At 34.2% G+C, this 19,399-nt stretch overlaps 4 protein-coding genes across 7 annotated transcripts in view; 2 read left to right on the top strand and 2 right to left on the bottom strand.

Moving 5' to 3' along the window:
• LOC132706597 (homeobox protein PKNOX2-like) overlaps positions 1–1,017 on the bottom strand; it is a 62,999-nt gene extending 61,982 nt beyond the window's left edge. Inside the window, exon 1 of the mRNA XM_060678014.1 lies at positions 739–1,017. The gene's annotated coding sequence lies outside the window, so the exon portion shown is untranslated. The remainder of the gene's footprint in view (positions 1–738) is intronic.
• Positions 1,018–3,163: 2,146 nt separating this feature from the next.
• Positions 3,164–10,466, bottom strand: LOC132706333 (N-acetylglucosamine-1-phosphotransferase subunits alpha/beta). 2 transcript variants are annotated; one of them, XM_060677614.1, is made up of 8 exons: positions 10,086–10,466; positions 7,110–7,297; positions 6,819–6,998; positions 6,121–6,765; positions 5,154–5,333; positions 4,926–5,094; positions 4,679–4,872; positions 3,164–3,479 (listed from the first exon to the last, which is right to left on the bottom strand). In XM_060677614.1, exons 2-8 carry the CDS (start codon positions 7,196–7,198, stop codon positions 3,185–3,187), a joined length of 1,752 nt encoding a protein of 583 aa, XP_060533597.1. In that variant the 5' UTR covers positions 7,199–7,297; positions 10,086–10,466; the 3' UTR covers positions 3,164–3,184. The 2 variants fall into 2 exon arrangements, with proteins under 2 accessions (XP_060533597.1, XP_060533596.1); XM_060677613.1 differs by lacking the exon at positions 10,086–10,466 and adding an exon at positions 7,347–7,623.
• LOC132706334 (amidophosphoribosyltransferase-like) lies at positions 7,760–9,925 on the top strand. Its single transcript, XM_060677615.1, has 6 exons — positions 7,760–8,102; positions 8,157–8,421; positions 8,502–8,751; positions 8,804–9,168; positions 9,219–9,324; positions 9,376–9,925. Exons 1-6 carry the CDS (start codon positions 7,963–7,965, stop codon positions 9,759–9,761), a joined length of 1,512 nt encoding a protein of 503 aa, XP_060533598.1. The 5' UTR covers positions 7,760–7,962; the 3' UTR covers positions 9,762–9,925.
• Positions 10,467–10,658: 192 nt separating the features above from the next.
• On the top strand, positions 10,659–19,193 carry LOC132706313 (RILP-like protein homolog). 3 transcript variants are annotated; one of them, XM_060677583.1, is made up of 7 exons: positions 10,659–10,942; positions 11,070–11,502; positions 11,554–11,751; positions 11,807–11,982; positions 15,459–15,551; positions 15,609–15,704; positions 15,768–19,193. In XM_060677583.1, the coding sequence occupies exons 1-7, from the start codon at positions 10,809–10,811 to the stop codon at positions 15,877–15,879; spliced, it is 1,242 nt and encodes a 413-aa protein (XP_060533566.1). In that variant the 5' UTR covers positions 10,659–10,808; the 3' UTR covers positions 15,880–19,193. The 3 variants fall into 3 exon arrangements, with proteins under 3 accessions (XP_060533566.1, XP_060533565.1, XP_060533567.1); XM_060677582.1 differs by having other exon boundaries at positions 15,459–15,554; XM_060677584.1 differs by lacking the exon at positions 15,459–15,551.
• Positions 19,194–19,399: the final 206 nt, after the last annotated feature.

Here is a 19,399-nt window from a genome sequence, read left to right as displayed (position 1 = left end):
GGCATGGACATTCAGTAATTTTGCATCATCAGGTTGGGTGAACAGATAGAGGCGTCAATCTATAAATAAATAACTTAAAAACATTTATTTATAGATTGACGCCTATTGGCTTTTTTTTATGTTAAACTCCAAGGAAATGCGTTATGAATTTAAGATAACAGATAACAAATATTTCACATATCTCACATCATCCGAAATATTTCGACTTTCCAATAGATTTAAATGATTTCGACTAGTCCAAGGTGGCGGAAAAATGTACATACGGGCTTCTAAAAGACAAATCCTCATTCATATAAAACAACTCTGCGTCTGGAAGGTACATGTCCCAAAGCAAAAAAAACATTACGCAGTCTGCCAAAGTCATTTGCATTTTACGGTTCTAAAGTAATTAAAATTTTCATCCATGCTCTTTTGAGCAGCGTTCGGACAATTCGACTACCTACATATATTGTAGTACATTATATATAATAATTGTTTGATAGCGCTACCCGCGTCAATTAGCACCAAATGCTTTTCTTTTCGCACCTCCAAGCTACTTAAAAAAATCGACCATTACAGCCCATTAACGAATGTTTACGAATTAGGAACATAACCTAAGTCCCTTGCAAGTGCTAAACGGTACAGAAACAGCGAAGGGCACATCAATTTGCGTTTATTACGAGGCGCTAATCGACGGACCAAAAATTTCGGACGTGGAACAAAGAATATTACGATCAAGTAGCCGGGAACTCTACTCACATTATTCGAAATTGAATTTAAAATCCATCTAGCGGGCCGTCGTCGACATTCGGGACGCAACACAGAAACATTTGAAAAAAACCGGGCCGAAAATAATCGACAAGGTTAACTCGCGGAACGAAAACAACCACCTCGCGTTCAGTAACCGAAAATACTATCGATACGGATCCGCGACAGCGCGAGCGAAAAAATACCGAGTAATTACGAAAACATGTGACTTTCGTATTTCCACCGATTTTTCTTCTGTTTACATGTCACCTCGAGTGTAACAAATGACTTTCTGTCTAGACTACTAGACGTATGTCAATATTCGTCAAAATCAAAATGGCTACGCCTTTTATTTCCTATCCACGACGCGACGCGCTATCTCGCTCTCTGTTCTGGATGCGCGAAGGTCGCTCGTCTCTCGACGTGCAGCGCGTCGCTGATAGAAATCACGAAAACACGCCCAATAATTTAATAATACCGTTTTGTTTCGAATTTGGCCGGGAGATTTCGGTGCGTTTGTGACTTACCGTATCATCACGACCTTAGGGTAATTTACTTTTCCTCGATTAAAGCCGAGGTTGCCGTTTTAGTCTGGAAAAATGCGAAAAAAAGAGGAGCATGCGCTTTGTTTGGACGAACTTTTTTTCGCCTTCTTTTCAAAGGAACTAAATTCGGTTTTTTTGGGCTTGAGCGCCATATTACAAATTAAGCGGAACGCATATCATTGATAACTTTATCAACTAAAATAGTGCCGTTTTTGTAACTTTTGTTCCGTTTCATAATTATTAGAGGAAATATTGAGAAAAGGGGATATTCTCTAAGCTCCGCCCCTACGGTTATCTCATTTCTACGCGGCGACATCTGGTTATGGATTGTTGAAGCGCTTAATAGAGATGTCTACTATTTACACCGTTATTTTTATGAGAGAATAAAAATCGTATTTATTTAATTAATTATTGCAGGGATTGGCAAAGCCATTTTAAATTATGTTAGTATGACATTTAATCTTGATCCATGTGTTCATCGTGCGTCAAGAAAGTTTTTATTGACAATATTGCTGATTGCTTTAAACGATATCAAGTTTTTCGGAAGGATAAGAAGACATATAGTTTTTACAAGAAAAATAATAGGTAAATTTATCTTGCAACATAAAAATTGCGATATTTTGAAGTGGTTTCCACATCTTTAACTCCTTTTTGGCTGAAGATTTAATGATATCAGGTTGGTTTTTGGGAAAATATATATTATCGTAAAAATGCGGCATGAAAACTAATTTGCGATTTGTTAGCGGCCATGTTAGTTGCCGAATGACGTAAGGCAATTGGTTAAAAATAATAGTTCCATTAAAAACACAAAAGTTTAGTTTACATATCAAAATTTGTGAGTTTTTATCACCCTTCACCCACATCTACTTTCAAAAATAAATTTCTCTGTATATTGGATGAGGATAGTATAAGCAAACTATAACAAACGCTATTTTAAAGGATTCTAATATGTTTTTATTCTATTATTTGTATTGCTAGTTGATGCTAAATTTGGTAAATTAAAGTCAGGCGGATGTAGTCACAATCTATTACGTTATAACGGATTTGAATTAGCTAAGAATACAGGTATTTTGCGACATCCTTTAATTAATATATACCCACAGACGAGAAGAATCGTTATTTACCAAGTTCATATACTTGGGTGACATCCAAACCAAGTAATTCTCGTCACACATTTCAAAAACTTTAAATATTTAGATTTCTTTTTGGATTTGAAAATAATTGTATGTGCATTCCAAAAGTAATCCGCACTTGGATTTCAACAGTTCTTCATGTTTGGATTCCAAAATAACATACAGAAATGTGAAATTTGTAGCGTTCAATGGATATCCACAAGCTAGCACAAGTGCGGATCCCTGTGTGTCCTGTTTGCGTATATAGATGTGCCCTTATAGATTATATCCTATGAAATATACAGGGCTATTCCGTATATTTAGACAGCGCCTATTGCGCCAAAGAAAACATTAAATATAAATGTGATGGGGTGTTGTCAATATTTTCTTTTAAAGTTGTCAGAGAAAACAAAAAAGCATTGGAAATTGGGAAAATTCAGCCAACTTTAATTTGTTTTTAAATGGACGCTACATTTTATGTGCTGAAATGGACGATAGGTATAGAGGGTTTGATAGGGTTATCTAATACCATATTTGGGAAAAATTAAGGCACAATTTCAGTGGTTTATCGGAAATACAGTATTGGATAATCCTATCAAGCCCTATATTTTTAATCGGAACAAAAAGATCTTTCATTTCAAATTTTCATTGCTCCTTTTACATAAAATTTTCTGGCGATTTATGATAAACAATCACTTTTGTATTTAACGTTTGTTTCTATATCTTATGATAATGCAATAAATATTTATAAATAAATATTTCTATCTTTATTTTCAGGTAAAATAATAAAAATACTCCAATTTAACAAAAAATTTTATTAAACAAGACGCAACAACTTTTTTTAAGTAAGCCAAAAAACATGGCAAAAATCAGGAAACAAATCGTAAGACATAATAATACTTTGACCCTATAGTGGTGGGTCTTCCAATCGTTGAGCTCGTCCATGTAGAGGAACCTGTTTCGAGACTCTTCCGGGAGCTCGAAATTGCTCGGATTTGGAAACAAGGACAGGTAGAAGTCGTATAAAATGGCTCGTATTACTTCATTTTCAGCAGACTTCGTTTCGTCCAAATTGTCATTCAGACATATGAATTTTCTGGTAAATACATAATATTTTATTATTTTACAATTCAGTGAGAGGAAAATAATGTAAATTTTCGAAAGTGAAATTTGGAATATAGCAGTTGTTTACTTGAAAATGGCTTTATGGGTTCATCTGAGAGTTCAACATTAATGAAAAAACCAGAGACTCCATAAATTGCTTTGTCGATGGACGTCACTCAAAAAACATTAAATAACAATTACAAATACTTTTATACATAGATAGTATATTTGTAAAAACTCATACAAAGTAATAAAAATTTGCAAATGCAAATTAAATTTAAAGTATAATTTTTTTTATATATGTATGTTATTAAAATCTACACGATTAAAACGTGATTAAAAGAAATTAAAACATAGATTGACATATGATTTGCTGTTAATTTTGCTGCAAAAATTACGACAAAATCATCCCAAGATATCGTCTTGGGGCACTTTTTCACAAACTAAACACCACAGAACTTAACTGAGCCACGAATAATGCGAAGTTTAAAAAAATGCCTCAAAGGCTATCTGCAGCGCCGCCATCGGAGAACTGTATATAATTAAAGTTTTCAAAGTACTTGCTCTCAATGATCAGTATGTTAATAAACTACTATTATTATTTTTGTCAATTAATTTAAAGATTTTGCTTACATGTATTGTAAATTGTAGTTATACGTTAATAAATTTATTAAACTGTTTACCTCTCAATCGTATGCTTCCAAATAGAGTCAAAGTGTAGATTTACTAATTTTAAGTCTAGTTCATTTTTAATGTAAGTGTGTATATAGTTGGGTGATTATGTTTTAACTGTGATTTTTATGCTTTGATATTGTTTGTTCTCACTGGTGATTAATTAATAATCTAACAATGAATTTTTTGAGATCCTACAATAAATCAGTAAAATATCAGTAACATTTCTAAAATGTATCTATAAATTCTTAATATTTGTTATCGCAATAAATGATTTATACAAATTACCTCATAAATTCTTATTTCTATGATCAAACTAAAAAACTACTCTTTTTAAGCTAACACTAAATTTCGGTTCAACAACTTTTGTCTATAAAATTGTAACGAAATTCTATAAAATAAAGCAGCCCCTTTATTTATTACAATATTTGTGCATTTCAAGGGCTTTCTCGAATATATAAGTATGCATGTTTCTTTATAACCTAGATATATAAAATTAGATAGTTAATAAGCACTTACTTCAGTTCTTCTCTGATCTCGTCCAATTGAATGACGACGTCCGTGATGTTGGATCGCAACATACGAAAAGTCACGTGTCCATTTTCTGAACTTTTAATAATTTCATACTTATACTTTGGTACAGAACCAAATTTGGTTCGAAGTATTTGGCTCAAGTGGGAGCATTCAACAACCATGTCCCTCGTTATTGTTGGCTACAAAAAAAAAACTAGGGGAAACCTCAAATGGAAAGATGACGTGTAATTACCAATTTCGAGTCGATATATCTCTCGTAAGGTGGAGTCGATAAGATATTGAACGTTTGTCTTTCAGAGCAATTAATCAGAATCGCTTCGAAACCGTCTACGATTTCGTAACTCAAAGGCAACTCGTACATCTTTGTTAGCACGTTTCTTATTTCCCTGTCCGACCAAGTTCTAGGTAAACGAAATCGTTCTCGCATTTTTAACGTTTGTACGGAATCGGAAAAACTCACCCAGACCCGTCGGTATCGACGTCATCAAAAATCTCGCCGCTGGTTTTTTGTATTTTTTCCGACATTAAAAAATAATAATAGCTGAAGGAAAACTGCATATCGTTTGCCCTCCGGAATCTGTTCCGTTCAGTCAACGCAAATTCTGTGGGAAAAGTGGCCTGCAGTTTTGCCATGATTTCCCTAGAAAAAAAGGGAAGGGCTTATCAATCAATTCCTTTTAAAATTCTTCGACTTTTTTAAATAACATATACCAAAACCTAATAGTTTTTCCGTTATTTTAACTTTGCTAAAAAAAAATATTTTTCACACATATATATTATCATTTTTTCTGAAAGATATAAAAAAAACCTACAACTTTACGATTCATGTTAACTTGTCCATTATTTACCATTCTTTCTGCCTGAGACTAAGGCTTGGTGAGAAAATACATTTGCACAAGAACATTGGGATACGAAGAATTTATTAATGTTACATTTAATTAAATTACCTACGTCAAACAAAAACGAATAAAGTAAGATATGCTTAAAATGCACCTGGTACATTATAATTGAAATGTAAATATTCAGTGAAAGAATAAAAGTGCTGATTTAAGATGGCATATAGAAGGTGTAAATGAAAAAGTGTAAAATATGCAGTCCTTAACACACCAGGAGAGACATATTCGGTCAAGCATACACAAGTACAAATTTTTGGTCAGCTTCTGTAGTGGATGATTGATGAGATGTACGTACGAATGTCAAAGTTAAAATAATAAACTTTGAAAAACCTACCGCATTTTGAGCGATAAAAAAACTCAAATTTTGCTAATACTTTTAACATGATTTTATGTTTTTGAAAACAATTAATTCTAAACATGTAAAAAAAATCAGTTTTTAAGAGAGAGTGTGTGTCTTTGAAGCTATCATGTTATATACTTAGCTCCATGTCCAACATTTAACATTTTAGAAGAACTTTTCTTACAACTTACTTTTCTATTAGAATTGGCGCATGCGCCGGTACCTTCCTAACCTTAAACCCATACTTCTTATTAAAAAGCCGATTTGTGTACTGCAACGATTCACTATAAGCGTCGATATTGAAAGATCCGCTGCCACCGCTTAATTTCTCGCGCACCGACCTCTGTTTCCTATTTTGTACCTTGTTCTTGCGCATAACTTGATTGTTATGTTCGTTGATTATGTTCGTTAAGTTTTTAATTAAAGCTACTTTATCAGTCTTGTTGTGCTCGCTTTGGTATTGCTTTCTAGGTATGCTACCGTAAACTTTCTTGTCGAATAATTGCTGCACCTTTTTTTTAAATTCCTCAAATTCGTTTAGTTTCTGCTTTTCCATGTCCACGAAACTGGAATCTTCGTAGCTAACGATCGGAAACTGCCCCATGTTATGTACGCAATCTTCTCCGTCGAACTGACAGTTCACGTTATTGCACGCTTTGTCACATTGCCCGTCGTTCACATACATCCACGGGCAATTGGGGTTACATTGCGGCACCACCCACGCCAAGTAAATAAGGTAACCCTTATTGGAAATATAAAAATCTTCTGGATAAGTTGGAAGACCGAGAAAAATATCATCGTTGAAATAAATAAACTTATCAGATAAACCAGGTATTCTGAAAATTACTTACAACATTGAGGGTATTAAAGGTATATACTAATAACAAACCTATGTAAGTTACTTTCGATAGCAGGACTAGAAAAGGTGGGCAAATTGGAGGTGTCTTTAAATATTTGATTGTGGGTCACGATCGAAACTTTTCCAGAATTTAAATCTAACCAATGCGGAATTTGCCCATTTGTTACTATATAAATGTGATTTACCCAGGGTGCGTTTTTTTCCAAAGACCTAAAAATATCAAGATTAGAACATAATGAAGGCATTGATTTGGTTAGTATCACTTTGGAAAAGTTAAAAAGTCAAATAAAAAAAATACGGCTACTAAATTATTTTTCTCACCGTAAAGAAAATCTTAATTCATTTTTATCCTCGTATCGTTTTTTGGAACTATCAACGTTAGAATCCTGTAATTTATGGTAAAAATGCATATCATTTAGGAACCTAGGGTCGGTACCATTAACCCAAGTATACACCACATCAATTGGTTCATCGTAAATGCATTTGCCCAGCTTCAAGATTAGGCTAAGCTGGAAAACACATATTAAGCGTGGATATAAAATGTACATAAAAACGAACCTCTAACATTTTAAACCAAAAATAAAGAATTAACGAGGAAAAAATTGCGAAAGACAAAATAAAATAAGCGTTACAACATTTATGAATAAAAAGGATCCTAGCCATTTTTAGTTTTACTTCGAAAAAATCCTTTTGTTGTTACACATTTTTGTTTATGCCTGCTAAAACAATTAACGTTTATCATTATTTAAATTAGTCGGTAGGTGTGCACAAGGATTTTATAGAATCGAGAAATTGGGTTAATCCATTACGTCTACTTTTCTCACTTTTTGATTGTTACTTTTGAACTATTAATACAAGATGGAGGCACGGATGGAATTCAGCTGGTCTGTGGTGGAGTAATTTGAACTACTTTAAAGGTAATCTACACATCTATTTTGAACAGTAATTTCAAACGCTTAACGAAATGATGCAAGTTTGTTAGTCTCCGCTCAGAACGGTAGTACATTGTTAAAGAATAGTACACCGACCATTTATTTTTGCTACTTTAAAGCTCCAACCTTGTGATGACGTCACGTTGTTTGTCTATGGCAAAATTGGCAATCATAACCTCATTTATTTCATGCAAATTGCCACTTGAACCAGATTTAATCGGAAGTTTCTGTTTTAAAAAATAATGAATGAAGATCGAGGTAAAGTTTGTAGTGGTCTTACCCACGAGTGCGGCGTTTTTTCGGCGATAGGAAATGAACATTGGACGAATAGTTCGGAGATCGCTCAGATAATTCTTATTGGTCTTCAGGCGTTGCAACATCGGTTAGGTTTTTTTTTTTATGTTTGAAAAACACTGCGATACGATTAAAATTTTAGGGGTCAGGAATCGACGGGGATCGTTACGAGCGAAGGCCACAATGAATTTAACGTTCACAAAGGTATGGGCCTCGTCAAAAATGTATTCACAGAGGATAGCATCACTCATCTTAGAGGAGTGATGGGTATAGGACACACGAGATACTCAACTAGTGCCAAATCTACCCAGGTCAATTGCCAACCCTTTGTCGTGCACTCCATGCACGGATCGTTGGCTGTAGCTCACAATGGTGAATTGGTAAATGCCAGTTCTTTAAGGAAACAGGTAACAATATTATAGTTTTTTGAATACTTGGTTTGACTTGGACCAAATCGGTGTTTTTATTATACTAAAAAACACTCCAGGTTTTAGATAGAGGGGTTGGCTTATCGACACACTCAGATAGTGAATTAATAACGCAAGCTTTATGTTTAATCCCACCAGAGGGTGAAGTAAATGGCCCCGACTGGCCAGCAAGGATTAGGCACTTGATGCAGCTGGCCCCGCTGAGTTATTCCCTGGTAATCATGCTCAAGGATAAGATATATGCAGTTAGAGATCCATATGGTAACAGGCCTTTGTGTCTGGGAAAAATACTATCGGAACATCAAGAAGGTGGAAACCTCAATGAGTTCGGAAGTTCAAAATATTGTAATTATATTTTCAGTCGGCAATGGCGACTTAAATACCAAGAGAGTGCCTGACGGTTGGGTGGTGTCATCCGAGTCGTGTGCGTTTTTAAAAATAACACGATACGAAAGGGAAATTTATCCTGGAGAGATATTGGAGTTGACCAGAAACGGCCCTCGAACAATTGACATTGTGCCCACGCCCGAAGGGAAAAACCTAGCTTTCTGTATTTTCGAATATGTGTATTTCGCAAGACCGACGAGCATATTTGAAGGACAGGAAGTTTATAGCGTCCGAGTTCATTGTGGCAGGCAGTTGGCACTGGAGCACCCCGTGGAGGCGGATATCGTGGGATCTGTACCAGAGTCGGGCAATGCTGCAGCGAACGGTTATTCCTTGGAGGTTAGTGAGTTGAGATTTGTAAAATTTTTCCATCGTCAAACGTATTTTAGTCCAATATTCCGCAAGGCGAATTATTGGCCAAGAACACCTACATCGGTCGGACGTTTATCCAACCCAGCAACAGATTAAGACAGATGAATGTCGCTTTGAAGTTCAGTAAGCGACTTTTATTGGCCTTTATTTTTTTTGAACGCCACTGATTTTTAGCACCTATATTGACAAATGTTAAAAACAAACGCATCATTCTAATAGATGACTCCATCGTCAGGGGCAACACTATAGGGCCCATAATTAAGCTCTTAAGGAAAGCCGGAGCTAGAGAGGTACATATAAGGGTGGCGAGTCCGCCGCTGAAGTTTCCCTGTTACATGGGAATTAATATTCCGACGAGGGAGGAACTGATTGCCAACACGAAGGATTTTGAGGATATCGCCATGAAAGTTGGTGCCGACAGTTTGCAGTATTTGAGTGTCGCAGGTTTAGTCAAAGCCGTCCAAAAAGATCTCATAGGAAAGAAGCAAATTGTAGGGCACTGTACCGCATGTCTTACAGGTGAATATCCCGGTGGACTGCCCGATGAGATAGATTGGTAGATTTAAAAAACGAATCTGTGTTTAGATGGTGCCTTTTTTACATTTACAGGGAAAATCGTATTATTTTTGAATAGTTTAAGCATCAGGGACTATTGATAGGTATTTCTCGGTGTATTTTTTAAACACAGTATTATTTTAAATCTTTTGTATAATTACAAAAAATGAAAACAATTTTAAAAAGTGATTTTGGTTTTTTTTTTCTTTCCTATTTCCTAAGGACAAAGTTGGTGGCAGTGTGGGTTTGTGTCAGCACCGACATTTGCTTCTACTGACCAATACTTTCATAAATCACAAAAAATAAATTCTAAAGCGGTATTCACTAACCTGCACTTTGCGTTATTTGCTTTCCAAGCAGCGATTCCATACACTTAACTCGTTTTCCCAGAACGTTTATCGAGATCTGGGCATATTTTGAGAAAACACTGTCATAAAAGTGTCTCATCCAAACATATTAACGATGTGTCAGCAGCCATGTTGGTTGCTCAATGCCGCAGGCTCGTTAAAAACGAGATTTTAAATCGCATGTTGCATGGACCTTCTCCAAAATCGTGGTCATTCGAAATCTCATTTTCGACCAGTAGCACCTTTTCAGAGTTTATAACGGTAATTTATTTTTTTCGTTTTTTACGCTTTTATGATTTTGGCAACCAAATATCTATAACGTTAACACCACACCGAACTAGTTTGCTTGTTTTTGCGAAGCATTCTTTGACTTGTGACATTTATTTTTTCGTCGTAGCTTTGTGAGGTTTTTGGTGACGTGTTCAAGCCGAGAAACATTTTCAGTTTTCTGTTTATAGACGTTATGACATCACCTTTAACGAACCTACCATACCATTATTCCATGAGTGTGATTCATCCATGTGTAAACGATCATTTTCTCTGGTATTGACACCTCTGACTACACAACATAATTTGTCAACATCTAGGTGTTCCATTGCTGTGGCGGTAATTGGGATCAATATTCTTGAGAGGTGTCTTGGTTTTGTTTTAATTTTGCTCTGCTCCTTAGACTATAATTAGTATCGGGGTTCTGGGTAGTAATTAATGCCTCGTTTAAAGTACAGGCCTTGTAACGACGGAATGGAGGACGTCAGCGATTTATCCGGGGATGTAACCGTCGTCGATGTTTACGATATCGCTTCCGATATCGGCAAAGAATGCGAAAAAATTATAGACAGGTATTCCGGCTTTATTAAATTAGTTACCGAACATTTTCAGCAATTTTTATTCCTACAAAGTGTGAAAGTAGTTTTGGATATCGATATAATGCAATTATATGCAATGTAGTCTGGGTTTTTTCATTAGATACGGGGCTGACGCAGTTACCTCTTTGATGCCAAAAGTCATCAACGCTTTGGAGCTCCTTGAAAACTTGGCGACCCGAAACGAAAGGGAAAATACATTGCTAACTGAATTACAACTTAAAATATCGCAACTTGAAAATGACAAATTGGAAAAGGCCGAATACAGACAAAAATTCGAAAAGGAATTGGAAGCTATTGAAGAGCAGTGGCGTTCTGAAACCAAAGAATTGTTGACCCTGGTTTCCAGACTTCAAGATGAGAACAGGAGGCTTTCCAAAACAAGTAACCCCAGCAAACATTCCCCTTCCACTCCTCCCGATATTATTAATAATGGAGAAGTGATGCAGAAACTGCAGGACTGCCTAGAAAAGCAGCGGGATGAAATTAGGGAGAAAGAAAATTTGTTGCAAGAAAAAAGTGTGATTGTGGAAAATGTAGGGGCTCCTTTTTTTTGAATGTCGTTGCTACTGAGTGGTATTTTTTAGCTAAAATCTCAAGTGGACAAACTAACGTTCTCAGGCAAGGAGCTGAGGAGAAAAAACAAATCAATGCAGATGCAAGTGAGGACGTTATGTGACGAGCGAGCCGATTTTTTGGTGCAACTCCAAGATCAGCACAGAGATTTGTCCGCTTTAAAGCAAAGGCTGGGCTTAGCCCAGAAAGAAAATGAAGATCTAGTGAAGGTACGTGTTTCCTTGGTGCCTGCTGGCTCCGGGCACAGGGGTACATTTTTTTTAGACTGATTTCCCAGTTCTAAGTAACAAGGCAGTGTTCGATTTGGACGACCCTAACAGGCCGCGATTTACTACTCAAGAATTAAAGGATATCCTCCATGAACGCAACGAGCTTAAAGCAAGAGTCAGCGATTTAGAAGACGAACTGGACACCTATCGTCCCAAAAACAAGCCCGAAACGTGAGTGTTTGATAATTATGTCGCGCCTATTGGATTTGCTTGGAAGTAGAAAAAATATTTTTTCCTTTTAAATTTCTGTGCTGCTATGCTTAAGCCATGGTAGAAAGTAGATTCATTTAATTTTTTAAAGCATTCTATGATTAGCTTTAATTTTTTTTTGCCCTTCTTATAATACCCCTGAGATTTATTTATTTAATTATTTAATCAAATTGACAATAATTTTGGCACCCAAAACAGGAACGTTCCTCAAAACGCCTACAATGAAATAAAATGATTATACAAATCACAAACAATACATAATAAGACAAAATATAAAATATCATTTTTTTTTCATAAATTCACTACTCTATAACTGCCTTTTTCAGGGCTAAAGTGTATCGAAAAATGTTGCGTATACTAATCCTGCAATGAATAGGGAGGGTTTTTGTTACTGATGAAGAATTTGCTTACTGAAATGGATGCAGAAAACTGATTTTGCGTTCAAAAAAGTGGAAAATTTTATGCACTAATTCGGAGAACTTATGCATATTAAAATGGATAAAATGTTCATGATAAATGCATAGAAATATTATGAAGGTCAATAATTATTAATAATAATTAAAACCCTTCTTCAGAAACCTAGAATTTTTTACCTATACCACAGACCTATTTGAATAAATATAAATTACACAAAAAAAAATTGTAATACTTACACTTTGCGGTTATAAAAACAATCGACAACCGAATGTTTTTCAAAATTTCCCAAAAGAGAATTGTGTTTTTTATCTGTAATCATATGTTTAAAAATGGAAAAACCTTCGCTCAAGATCTACAGAAGTTATCGGACAGTATTTTAGGTTTGGAAGTAATGTCCAGTTGTCTTTCAAAATAAGTGAAATTGCCCATAAAAGCTTCTGAAGTATTTTTTAGGATTTTGAAGCCTCTGTTGTTTTCAATTACTGACATAAATTTTTTTAGTACCTGAAACTTTTTTGAAGTGTATTAAAGTTCCTGATCGGTCAAAGAAACGGAGGTGGCTTCCAATAAAAAAGAATAATTTGTTTTTATTAATATTAAATTTTCTTTCACTGTTGGGTTAGAAATAAGTTTTTGCATTTCGATACCTTTCTTCACTAATTTCTCGGCATAAACTATAGTAGTGCCTAACCAAGTTCCCAGCGAATTATTATTGATTGATTATAAAATTGAACAAGTGAATGTGCTTTTAGAAATACTTGATTAATTAAATCATTTCCCAATGGAAACTATCACATGAAATAAGTTAGAATAACATTTTTTTAAATTTTGTGCTGCCTTAACCAGTACAAATATTTAAGTTGGCCAAAAAAAATGTTTCTTGAGCAAATCTGGTTACATAAAAAATCCTATTTTTTAGACGCACCACCACATAAGTTAAAAGATAAAGATAAAAGATAAAAATAACTTTTACTCTCTTTTTTTTTAATGTCATTTACAATTTGTTTGTAATCAACAGTACCTTTACATACAGTTGACTTGTCTGGTATGTTTAATTTACAACATTTTGTCAAAAATGATCTTAAATTGGGTTGCCCAGTTTTTTCCGCACCAGTGAATGATTTCTATCACTAGCCACACAAAAAGTAGTTCGAAATTTAATTTAGGGTTACCTTAGGTACCGTGCGTTCAATTTATCTTGATAAAATTTTAATTGGCTGTAACTTATTTGTTTTTAGAGATATCAAGGTAAACAAAAAAAACAAAATGTAGGATTAGTAGCTAAGTTTTTTTCCAAGTGACCTATAAAACAAAACACTATCAATTTTCTGACATATAAGCCTACATCATATGTTTTTAAATTGAACACCCTGTATATTATATATGTGTTTAATAGAATATCTTATTCGGATTACAATGACTGATGATACTGAAAATCATAATTTTGAAAATGACCTAAGTGCACTTTTTATTGACGATGTCATAAAGTGCGGCCCAAAATATTGAAAGCAGTGATGAAAGTAATTTAAATGACGTTTTGGTTAGTTTAATTTAAAGAAATTACTAAACCCGTGGGAAAGGATAAAATAACAAGATTTCCTGATTCTGAAAGTGAAGAGGGATTAAAGTCATAAAACAGATTTGAAAAAAAGAAGGAGAATTTTAGAAGTTCATTCTTCAACAGAGAAAAAGGAAGTAATTGAGAATTAAAATTTAAAAAACAGCACCTTCAAAGAAGGATTCAGAGAACACAGAAGTGGTACTTATATTCGTCGTCGTCGAGAAAAATATGTGATGAAGAAAATATGATTGTTAAGTTTCCCGAAATTTGAATCCCATTATACTAAAGACCATAATCCCGACAGAAAATATCTTCATCCTGAACTGACTATTAAAAAAATGTTTAATTTTTATAAGCTTCACTGTGAAGAAAATAATTTAAAGCAGTTAATGAATGGACTTATAGAAAAATATTCAAAAAAGAATTTATATATATATTATATATTATAGAAATGTCGTTAAAAAGAAATCAAATATTGTATGTGCCACAAGATTATTATAATATAATTAAGAAATGTAGAAAAGGTAATATTTTCATACTAAATGAAATGAAACAAGAGGATTTTATTTCAAGACTCTTGGAAGAAGCAGTTTACAAAAGATCCAAAAATACCAACGGAGAAAAACTAAACTGGCTTCAAATATGCTGGCTGCGATGTTTAAGAAATGAACCATATAAAATTTTATACAAAACAACCATGAATGAGAACGTAGAATTTAAAATTCTTGATTTTTTGTCACGTCGGGGTAGATCTAAAACATTTTGGAATATTGTATTGCCATCGTTATATAAAAGTATAAGAAGCATCGCATCACTAAAATACCGACACATAATGCGGTATATACCTTCGGAACACCATAACTACTTCAAATCACTCCCGCATATTGTTAACGAATAACCTGTTACTAAATTTATTTCTATTGCTCTTTCACTTTTTGTAACAGAACAAATTTTTATTTTGAAAGTGAACTAAGCCCTTTTAAGGTGAGCAAGGTCATATTATACACTTAATAATAACGACTTTTTAATAGGATGTATAAAATTAAATCCCTTAAATGCGATTTAACATTGCAAGTTAACTATATATCTTACGCATATTTTTAATTTCGTAAAAACGGAAAACCTTAAGTATTTCAAATTAAAGATAAATGGATTTAAGTCACTTTCAAAATGAACAGCTCATATAATATACAGGGCGTTCCATTTAAAAATATATGATGTAGCCTTACAGTGTTTTGTTTTGTTTTTTTGATTACTTTGATATCCCTAAAAACTGAAAAGTTACAGCCAAATAAAATGTTATCAAGATAAATTGAACGCACTGTACTCCGAGTCTTCGTAGTATTCAACACTAGCTACCTCTCTTGTGTCATCACCATATCACACTACACTCCGTCCACTAGTTAATAGATCTGCGTAACATCAGCCCGTTTTTTATTTATTCACCCTTTACTTGTAGAAAGCCTCGTTTTAAACTTACGGGTGCATGCGAAAGTTTCCTTTCCCCGCCAAAACTCGCTTCGCCCGTAGTAGTTGTCGAAGACCAATCCCGGTAGTAAGTTTGTGGTTTGTAAGTTTTGCGCGTGTTAAACAATACGCACGGTTTCAGCCCGGAAGAAGACGATCCTCCCGTGCAGGGCCCTCTGCCCTACGAGCCGGACGACGCGCCGTGGAAAAAGAACTCCGAATCGGGAATTAGAAAGTTGTGAGTAGACTTTTTCGACGATCACCCCAAGTGCTGAGATCTTTTTTTCTCCTTTCCGTTAAGTTTTCGGAAGATATTTTCCGAAAACAATGGTGGCGGCAGTTTTCCTAAGCGTAGCCTATCCACCCTCTCGAAGATGGCTCTGTCGTCAACTAGCGAGCCGGTGCCCGTCTAAGTCGAACATGGATCCCACCGGGCAATTGTATAGTTTGCTGTGAGACCATCTAAGTGCACATTTATTTCGAAGCGAAGCGCGCAAAAACAACCAAACGCCACCATTTTGGGTTTTGTCCCTTTCGCCAGCCAAATTTTGACATATAAACTATAGGGATGGTGACTGTTTTAACTTACTATTTACAAAACTTCTGGGTTCCTCCTGTATCGGTTGCTGTTGAATCTAACTTGCTAACGTTTCGCCAATCATCCTATTGGCTTCTTCAGAGCTTGACTGAAACTGCTTGCATTCTTCTCTGTATCTGCTTATATATGGTTTGAAGGAGGCGGAGCTTTGCCTAGTATCTCAGATGAAATTTTGTTGGACAAGTGGTAAATCTGGTTTTGACTTTATGTTTCTTGAATGTAAGAGAGGACCACCGTGATTGCTCTATAGAAATCTTAACCGAGACTCAGGTTCTTCACCTGTCATCAATATGGGATGTTTATGCTCCTCATTTACTCCTCCCCCCTCAAACAACATAGAAGCAGGTACAGAGTAAAATGTGAGGCTGAAGAAGCCAACAGGATGGTTGGCGAAACGTCAGGAAGTTCGACTCTGGAGGAATCGAGAAGTTTTGTAAATAGTATTGCAGTAGCCTGTGAAAGTTTCTTTGAAAAACTGTTTTAACTTGGTCTTCGAGTGTCATTGGACTCTCTGAGTTAACCAAACTTTTTGTTTTACATATTTTTTATATCGATTTTTATAAACAAATGAATGTCCCTTGTCAGTAACCTGTATAGCTACTACATATATACAGGGTGCTTTACGGTAGATGACGGGTTGGCTTTTTATGGTGAACGAGATAAATATTAAGAAGTGGTCAATGGACCAACACCAACACTAAGTTTGATGTAGACAAGTTCATCCTCAAAACTTATATTTAAATATTTATAAATATCATGTTCCTATAAAGGGTGTTCAAAAAATAGGCATTAAAATTCAAATTAATATCTACACTAATATTCACCCGATTCTGTTGAGATTTGGCCAAGTTATTTGAGGTTTTAAGGGCCTAGTTTAGATAGATAATAGATTAAAATTATATAAATAATAACGATAACGAATTGAATGAAAATTTTAGATATTATTAAAAAATATATATGGTCGCATTTTAGGTGAAAAAGCAATAAATTCATGAAAACTTCATTTCGATGGTTTTCTCCTTTTTTGTTTGTAAAATGTTCATTCGGATATTATGGATATTACATAGCACACTACATCAAACTATAGCACGAGACAAAAAATTGCCAAAATAATTCATTAATAATATTCAAAAAAGCAGCAATGTTACACTTTAAAAGCCTAACCTGAACCGTGGAACACCCTATATTACAAGACGAGTAAAAATTGTGACCAATTTTGACAATATTGCTCTCCTTTTTTGATCCTCACTAAGACCAGCTTGTACGGTTTCCACAGTGTGTCCCATATTTGATGTTTAATCAATAAAGCTAGGGTGTTTTAGATTTTTTATTTTTTAGATACAGGATCCTTTTTTTATTCAAGAATATATAACCCATAAGAGCTATTACGAATACAAAGCATATATTTTTAATTTATTGTTTTTGGGAGTGGGCCGTGAAAAATACAGATGTTTTTGTTTTTACATAAACTCCAAAAAGTCAAAATAGACGTGTGTGTGCAATATTATTGCTCATAATTGTCATAATTTGGGTTAACATGGAGAATTAGGGAAAAAAATGTCATTACTGTTTGACAATTAAAATATATTTATATCTCTTTTTCATAGCTTACCCATAAAAACTTTAAAATTAAGTATATATTTACATATTTTTAAAAGACTCATACTAAAATTATTAAAAGGCATTGGTTTAGTTATAAAAAAAAAATTGAGGTTCAGAACAAGAGGGCCTGGAATTTTCAAATGCCGTATCATCGAATTTACCTATGGCATTGCTGTTTGTGCCACGTTTAATTTAATAAAAAAGTAGCCATGAGCCACTACTGATTAGCTTGAGTAATACGTAATAAACCATCAATCAAAAACGGGACACACTGTACAGTATGAACATTAAAATGTGCACATCATATAAAAGCATTTTTCATTAATAAGTTTGGAAAAGTTTGATCCTTGGAGTGGTTTGTGCATCAAGAATGAAAAACAAATTGACTTGTTGAAGTTTTTAATCGACCGTACCTGTCAAAAAATATTTAACAATTAAGTTACTTTTAAAAATATCGAAAAATTTAGAAACGAAACTACTAGACTAGGACCGAGTATTTTAATATGGCGTTTCTCTTTAAATTTTTCTTTAAACACTCGATTTCAAAGAAAATCTTCTATACAGGGTGTCCCGAAATAACGTTAGACTTATTTAAAAGACGAAAAAATAAGAAAACGTTTTTATATGAACGTGGGTCGAAAATGCATAGTCAGCATGTGTCAAACTTTTTTTTAAAAATGGGTTTTTAATATATCTTAAAAACCCCTTCACTGATTTTGTTGAAATTTGGAAGTGTCCTTTGTTATTTAAGATTAATTAAATTAAAACAATATTTTTGATAAAAACAAATGTGCGCCACTGTTTCCAATTTATTTACTTTTTTCGTATCTTGCTTCGTTTTCGAGAAAAAAAAACTAATTGGCGACAAAATTTTAATCTGTTTTTTTATTAATATCTTTAAAAAAAACTACTTGTGACGATAAAATTTTTCGGTATTTTCAAATTATATAAAAAAATATCAATTTGAGTAAATGTATTTATGCGCAAACCATGAAAGTAGTGGTGACACTGCATATAATCACGTCATGATCGACCATTTTGCTTTATGACACTATTGTTATATTATTTGCATAGTCTAACGAAAAATAACACCTGGTAATGGAAATCATAACATATTAACGACGATGTGATAGTTTATTATTGTAGAGATCTTTTTAGTGCCCACTGTTAATGAATATAAAAAAAAATAGGGAGGCACTTTTAGCGTAGCCACAACATATGATACTCTGCACTGTATTTTTTGAATCCGTTCTCTACATTTTGTGTTTGTTTGTCTGAAAATTATTTAGGACTGTGATATTTTCGTTTGTGATGCTGCGGACAATCCAGATAATCGAAATAAATTCCGTTGGCCTCGATTATTTCGGACTTCGCACACAACGACACATTCTGTGTTTATTTCTTTTTTTAATGCTTCTCCGAGCATGTTTTTACGTGTATTGCAAACATTAGCTAAATAAATTTAGGAGGATTACAAAAAAAACTGTAGGAACCCGGTGCCAAATAATAGATTACCTATGCTGAATATTTTGTAGTTTTTTTTCTACTTTATACCGTGATATTCATAATTTCCTTGATTGCATCACTCTAATAAGACATGATTCGTGAATATGTAGCTCTTTTTTTTTTGTAAAATTTGTAACGCTTCGGCTAAACAATTTTTAGTATCTTTAAAATGTATAGTGACAGACTAAACAGGACACATGTAAATGTAAAAATTAAAAAAGACGAGG

Source organism: Cylas formicarius, unplaced genomic scaffold, assembly GCF_029955315.1.
Source record: "Cylas formicarius isolate icCylForm1 unplaced genomic scaffold, icCylForm1.1 PGA_scaffold_8__14_contigs__length_24414737, whole genome shotgun sequence".
NCBI lineage: Eukaryota > Metazoa > Arthropoda > Insecta > Coleoptera > Brentidae > Cylas > Cylas formicarius.
Note: the sequence above shows the minus strand (reverse complement) of the source record. Positions and strands in the feature narration are given on the sequence as shown.